This window comes from Etheostoma spectabile, chromosome 5 (genome assembly GCF_008692095.1).
Source record: "Etheostoma spectabile isolate EspeVRDwgs_2016 chromosome 5, UIUC_Espe_1.0, whole genome shotgun sequence".
NCBI classification, from domain to species: Eukaryota; Metazoa; Chordata; class Actinopteri; order Perciformes; family Percidae; genus Etheostoma; species Etheostoma spectabile.
The window spans coordinates 7,071,264-7,078,664 of record NC_045737.1 but is presented as its reverse complement, the minus strand read 5'-3'; the positions used below and the strand labels follow the sequence as shown (position 1 = coordinate 7,078,664).

General features: G+C 37.9%; 1 protein-coding gene across 3 annotated transcripts in view; it reads right to left on the bottom strand.

Annotated features, from left to right (window-relative positions):
• Positions 1 to 1,405: 1,405 nt before the first annotated feature.
• The window catches only part of mlxip (MLX interacting protein), a 36,564-nt gene continuing 30,568 nt past the window's right edge, over positions 1,406 to 7,401 (bottom strand). For 2 of the 3 annotated variants that reach the window (XM_032516001.1, XM_032516003.1), the window contains exons 10-17: positions 6,634 to 6,737; positions 6,264 to 6,375; positions 5,539 to 5,654; positions 4,330 to 4,437; positions 4,060 to 4,187; positions 3,832 to 3,955; positions 3,083 to 3,212; positions 1,406 to 1,971 (exon numbers count right to left, since the gene is read on the bottom strand). In XM_032516001.1, the coding sequence (XP_032371892.1) occupies positions 1,844 to 1,971; positions 3,083 to 3,212; positions 3,832 to 3,955; positions 4,060 to 4,187; positions 4,330 to 4,437; positions 5,539 to 5,654; positions 6,264 to 6,375; positions 6,634 to 6,737 (950 nt within the window). In that variant the 3' untranslated portion in view covers positions 1,406 to 1,843. The remainder of the gene's footprint in view (positions 1,972 to 3,082; positions 3,213 to 3,831; positions 3,956 to 4,059; positions 4,188 to 4,329; positions 4,438 to 5,538; positions 5,655 to 6,263; positions 6,376 to 6,633; positions 6,738 to 7,401) is intronic. The other variant, XM_032516002.1, reaches the window with a different exon arrangement.

Sequence of the window (7,401 nt, the reverse complement as noted above, 5' to 3'; positions counted from 1 at the left end):
AGCCTGTACATTACAGGCTATACATTTCATTACTTCTACCTTGTAAAAAAAAAAAAAAAGTATAACTGCCCATTAAAAAGACATGTGCAATCCACAACACACAGAATTCTGAACATTCATTAAATAAGAACTATCAGTGGTGCCATTTGCTACCCTAAAAAGAGTAAACAGAGTTGTTCTGCAGAAGAAAAAAACTAAAAACTAAAAACAAATCAATGTCTGCCTGAGGAGTGCTGAAATAACATGAAATAAAAATAAAAGACAAAGGCTTATCAGCCTGCAGAGATCATGAGTAAGAGCACTTTAATTGACTTTAAGGCTGATGTATGTCGGACATACTGACTAAATTGGCATAGTGTGTAACTCTCAAGCAGTCAACAGGGCGCCCTGACAAATATGTCAGTAACACAAGAAATGAATAATGAATAGGTAGACTACTCTTTGATATGGCTCTTGGTATGTTTCTATGTGTGCTGTGTCTTTTCACACAGCAGACGGATTTCTCCTGTCTGTCATTAACAATTAGTGTAACGATACGAGCACAAAACAACATTGGTAAATCATACCGTGTGATGAAACCTGTACCCTTACAGGTACAGATAGGTTTTCCTGCTCTGAAGGGCCCTGGTTTGATTTGTTCATAGCTGAGTAGAAAATGATTACGCCGACCAGCGCAGCCCTGAGTGACCAACAAAGACCCCGACAACACTATTGTGCATTTTGCTTAGATCTTTTAACACTGTACATGTTTTTAGTATATATCCGATCCAATCCAACTTTATTTATAAAGCACATTTAAACCAACTAGGTTGACCAAAGCGCTGGACGTTAACATGATTTAGGACAGATTATATATACACACGAGTAACAAAACTAACATTTAAAACAAGTAACAAACTGAAAACAAAATAAAATCTGCACTGCTATTTCAGTCATGCTCCCTATGAGGGCTGTAAATAATATTGCTCCATTATGCTGTGACCTGCCCAGTAGAAACCCATGTATGTAACATACTGTTTTTTTAGATGAAGGTTTTCTTGTACATTTTGCAGTTGAATTCACTGGAAATGGGCAGAGCAAGCAAAGTATGAAGGAAGATGGTCAGGATGGATTGAAAACCACAAAGAAACCACTATTGTAAAAGGCAAAATAACATTTGCCTGAGCAAATGAGGGATGGAAGCTTTCTTATACTTATTTAGCACAGACCAGCCCACTGGTGATCAACTTCACCACGTTTCAGGCAATCCTCTACATTACATAAAAAACACAAACTACACTGTCAACTAGTCTTAATACAAAATCCCACATTTATCTCATCTCCATGTGAAAAAACACATTCTATCCACATATTTTTTTTACACCTGAGACAGAACACAAAATGAACGATCACTTAATATTTCCCTTTTTTAACACAATGTTGTGTTTTTAAATTATGAAAGTTATTTAAATATGTATTGTTGTTCAAAAAGCAAACAACCAGTACCACCCTTATAGAAAGTATTCAAAAAATCTTCACCCAAAGCAGGAGAAGGTTGTAACAGTTGCTGTCATTCAAATATAACACGATTAAAGACATTTTCGCTATATAAATGTCATTTCAAAGATGGCGTTCTCTGTGTGCATCATTCCCAAGAATCATTGTAAAATAGAACAAATGAATGATCATTGTACATAAAGAGTAAAAGAAAGCCAGACCTAACTTGCAAGTATCATTTCATTTATTTTTCAGGGAAGTCTTTGGAAGACGTGGTGACCTTGCTGACTGGCTAAGGAGAAGGTAATCTTGTCATATGTCATTTTAATGATTGCTGATAAAATGTTCATGTGGCTCTTGGGTCACCTCACCTCCTCTGAGAGCATGGCTGCGTGTCTGTGTTGGAGACGGCCTGGAGGGCTTCTTCAGGCAGCAGGGACGGATCACTAAGTATGGACGTGGTTGTGCTGAGCTGGCGAAGGGTACTCAGCACCACTGAAAAACAAGAAACCACAATGTAATAACCATAACCTGACTGTAAAACACAGCATTTCGAAGCGGTCACGAGACAAACTTTATGGTCATTCAACTGCACATTCACAATATACAGTTGAGCGATTATACGTTGCAAGGCCCCCAAAAAAGAAAAGAAACAGAAGACAAGTAAAAAGAGAAACAGTATAAATATATGTATGTGCAATATAAAGTATGTGTTATATAAAATTAAAAATTATTATAAGACGATTGTGACTAGTGCAAATATCACTAGCAGCAGGTTGTATTGCAGTGAAAACAGTGAAATGAACAATATAAATTTAAAGTTACTTAGTGCAAAAAGGGTTCACAGTGTCCATGTAAAGTGACTAGTGTCACGTGTGTGTATGTGTGGGAGGGGGGATTATAGGAAGTTCCGCAGTCTTATGACGTGAAGGATGATGCTGTTGTGGAACCTGGTTGTTCAAGCTGCTGAACATTAAATCCTCCCAGGTCTCCAGAATGCATAGGAAGGACATGCTGATGGATGCTAAGGACAGTGACTCAGCTGTCTTACTTACTGACTCACTTACTTACAACTCACAACCCATGATTTGAGGGGACTGCCCCGCCAGACATGGAATAGAAAGTGATGTTGTCATAGCTAGTCAGACTAAGTCAGGAACAAAAGCGTATTATTTTAAAGTGGGAGGTGAAAATAACTATTGGAAAGTGTTATCACTGTTTTCGCCCATGAGATTGCAGATGGAGTGATTTTACGCATCATAAAAAAGAAAAGCGATGCGCTGTCAAATTTCCTGTCATGGTTGCTTGATAACAGCTTGATACAAGATAGCGGCAAATAGGAAATCTAAAATCTTGATTGAATTCCACATAGTGCTGATCTAACACTTTGCAGCTCAAAGGAAGTCCCCGCTAGGCTGCAAATCATCCACAACTACAGATTCTATTGTTCTTTCCCCGACTCTGTTTCTTTGATTATTTTATTTTTGTATATGTTCTGTAATGCCAGTATTACTTAGTTATTTAGTTTGTTAAAATCCCCCAGAAAAGATTAAGTGGGCTGGTGAGGTTTTTGCTGGATGTCTACAAGAAATAGTCCTTTACTTACTGGGTCTGAGGACTGGAAGGGAGCAGTGACGCTCTAGCCATTGCAGGGTGGTCTGACACAGCTCTGCCCTGCTTGTAGTTGACACCATCCCATTGAATGACTCAAAGAGAGGCTTGATAATGATGCTGAACTAGAATTGATGATGGTCAAGGATCAATTATACTTCAGTGAGCCAAATACAACAATTATGCCTGACCTCTAACATGGAAATCTGTAGCTTTTACCAACTCATGCTTCAATGTATGGGTTGCTTAACCTGAAAAAGTAAATCAGAGACTGATTTGGCCTCCTTTGTAAAGAGAATAAAAATCAGTAATTGAAATCCAGTTTATGATTGTCTTGATAAATGGATTCATTGCACACTGTATATACATATACACAAATACATGGCTACTGCATTTGGTAGATAAAAAAGCAATTCCCCTTCTTAACGACAGTGTGACTGGTCAAATTGTCACAGTGGATTTTTGTTTTTTTGTCATATTTTAAAACCTCTAGGAACAGTGGCCACTGAATAAAGTTTAAAGACATCTGTCTATATAAACAGGACTAACAGTAGCTTGGTTTTCCTCAAGAGCAATGGGAAGATTTTTAATATTTCAGTTGTGTAACACTTACGTCTTATCAAGTCTTCCTTGACTGTGCATGACACACAGGATACAATCATTGTGTCAGAATCAAAGCCAAAGGCTTACTCTGTGTTATTAATAAGCAGCTAACTGTGTTAGAGCACCTTAATTGAAGGATACGATCCAGAACTTCCAGTTCTGAAGAGTGCGGTCCTTTACATACTCATTGAACTTCTCGTGCATGCGGCTGACCCGATGCCGCCTGATGGGCACCCCTGTCGCAGGAAGCTGTTCCTGACATGAGCTGTGGTCAAGCAGTGACAAGAGACAGAAACAGTTAATATGTTAAGTGTCTGTGCAACTTGTATATCAGAAGAGGGGTGACGCAGTCACGATGTTTCAACATACTTAATGGAGGTGTTGAGCTCTTCTATCTCCTCACGTAGTCTCTTGGCCTCTTCCTGCAACTGCTGCCTCTCCTGTTGGAGCTTCCCAATGTGATCCACTGTCTTCTGCAATGTGACTGCATTACTGATCTAAATGCTCAAAGTTAATGAATATGGTTGAATGGGAGAAAGCAAATGAAATATTTAGAACTAACTAGCAAAAACTGTACACAAACAATGCAAAAAATAATGATGTCCTGTTTTATGAAGACACACAGGTACACAGACTTACATTTATTTGTGACTTTAGAGTGGGAACCAAGTTGCAGAGTGTTTTAAAGCCAATGTTTATGTTTGATCGTCTCTTTTGCTCAGCAGATATGTGTGTTGTCCTCCGGCTCTGCCACACAACAACAGTAAAAATATTACACAGAGGCTTACTGATATTGTGTCATATATTACAGAGGAAATATGTGTGTTGTCCTCCGGCTCTGTCACACAACAACAGTAAAAATATTACACAGAGGCTTACTGATATTGTGTCATATATTACAGAGGAAATGGGGAAACGCTACTGATGTAATGGACTAGGCTATACTTTTGCCCAGCCATTAAATTGAGTCTGTCCTAATTCATTTTTAGCATTGAGATTCATGTCTGTCCATCAACAGTCTTAACACAAAGTGCCCTTTTTTTTTTTTTTTTTTAAATCAAAACTTTCACCCAAATCAAAACATTTCAAGGATTGCCCTAGCCTCTGAGAGGCCAACATGTCATTTAAATTTTAATATCCACACGGAAATGTAGCGATCATACTAGCGTACCATTTATGTTAACGTTGACATTCAAATTCTAAATTAACATTTGAATGCTGTGCACCTCTTTTATGTTCGCATGTCTATTCATCCTGTTTAAACTCTGTATTTCGGCACAGTTGCAGATAAAGATTAGGCTACACTAATATTATCAGTAGTATACTATTTGTAGATTCTAGTGCTTGCTGCGTAGAATTGTTTCTGACTCGTGTGATCCAAACATTTCCAAAACTCAAAATTGATTGGAAAATAAAGATAGATGTAATCATTTCCAAAAAGACAAAAAGATATTTTTATGGCTGTTTAGCCTTTTAAAAAGAACATTTTTACTGCGGTCAAAAAGCTGTTTGCTCTCCCGCTTGCCACACACAAAGAGAGGTACATTATGCACGTGTATTAATGAGGCCGTCTAGCAGGAATCTAACAACAACATAAATTACATTTATACAGTTAACCAAATAATATTTTTTTTTTCAAGGACTTGAATAAATTTTTTAATTAATTTTTTGAGGGTGATGATGTCATACAATAGACAGACATTCAAAGTTTCATTCGAAAACCTCAATAAACACTTTGAATGTGAAAGAAAAATGACATTCGGTATAGCCCTAATATTAAGAAACACAGATAGATAGAAACTTTACTCTTCCCGAAGGATATTTCAGTAAACCCACACAAACACAAACCTGATTTTGTTCATTCTTTACCAGAGCTGTACTGCTGCTGCTGATCAGTGACTGGGGACTAGGAACTTGATCTAACCCACATGGTGATCCATGACTCGATCCAGGCTGACTGTGACCTGGAAAGAAAAAACAAACAAAGTTGCAGCAAGTTGCGGGTTTGGAGCATGGACTGTTGATATTAATACCCAAACCATCTGGTTCGGCAAATTGCTGCAAATGTGGAAGTGCCTTAAACCTGCATTCTCCAGCAGGGGGCGACTCGTGTGGTTGCAAAAGGAGGTCGGTTAGTGTAGAAGTCTATGAGAAAGTGACCCACTTCTCACTTGATTTATTACCTCAGTACACACTTTCACAATGAGTTTATGGTCTCAATCACTACTTTTAAGTCTTCTGCAAAACAGAATTATGTTAATTTTTTTTTAAATGATGGTCTTGTTGATTTTAAAATCGGCGATAAAGCGGGGGTGTTTTAGGGCGTGGCTATGATGTCATTACCAGTGAAAGTGTGTAACGTAGAGTGTAAGGGCTCTTCACTCACTCCTCCTCCCTTTCTTCTAAAATCGTCACATCAGCAACCAGGATGGCTGCGCCCGTAATGGCAAACTAGACGACTCATAGCAGATCTCCACAAACCAATAAGTGACGTCACACACGCTCTGTCCATTAATATTAACAGTCTGTGGTTTGGAGTCATGATGTGCTTTCTGGGTAAAGTGAAGTCTCACCGACACTAGAGGAGGCTTTCTGATTCCTGCGGCTGGAAGAATAAGACTTTCCCTTGGGGAGAATAGGCTGGGGAGACTTCTTTGTCTTAGACAAAACGTGAAATCCAGGGGCCTGAGATACATGAAAAAAGAGCAGATAGACAGGAAATAAAAAAGAGCTACAAGACCAAGAAGCACAACAATGAAATATTATATTTCTTTGCTTTTTAACTGATCACCTGAGTGTAAGACTAATAACACTTTATTTTCAGATTTATAAATTATACGCAGCAAAGTAAACAAAGAAATGGAAATGTTGCAGTTTTTTAATTTTCTATTGGCAACTCAATAATTTTCAGACCCACTGTAGCACAAGAGATAAAAAACATACCCCTCCAAGTTGAGAAGGAGTGATGACCACTCCGGCATTATGGACCACATCTGCTTTAAGAGGTGTCGGTGTAACAATTACAGCATTGGGACCTGGGAAAGGGGCTGAGAGAATGAACAATGACAGTAAGGCACTGCAGTGTTATTTCATGTACATTCATACATAAACATCCATAAATGAGTTTTTGACATATAAGTCTCCTCTGTCTTTTTATGTCTATTCAGGAATAAAATTCAAAGTTTCATCTTTCTAAATAGGTTTCTGGCCAAAAATCTTGAGAGTGAATTTTCCAAAGATAAACTGTTGTACTAAAATGAAAGTAAGGGGCACCCTTGAGGCAAAAAAGGTTGGGCTGCCGACCATGGACTGCAATTGTTATATATATTATTTGCCTTATATTGGCTTTACACAATATTAGAGCTAGTATATCAAGTATACTAACAGTGGTTGGTTCTAAATTACTGAAATACATGTTGAAATTGTTGAGATTATTTTACAAAATGTAATTGTTTCCTACAGAGATTATTTTCCTCAATTTATCCACCAATACAGTTCCATTGAAAATCTGGCAACAGAAGTTTTCTTCATTATCAGGGGGTACAAGCTACATTGACTCAGATTAATTAAAAAAATTGTTGTAAATCAAGATGACTGAGTAACAAAGTCTTTAGTGCTATCTTGTGGTAATTAAGTTAAAGTGACACAGCTCCACTGTCAGATCAACAATGTCAACCCTCATGTTGTCCTTGGGTCAAATTGACCCGTTTT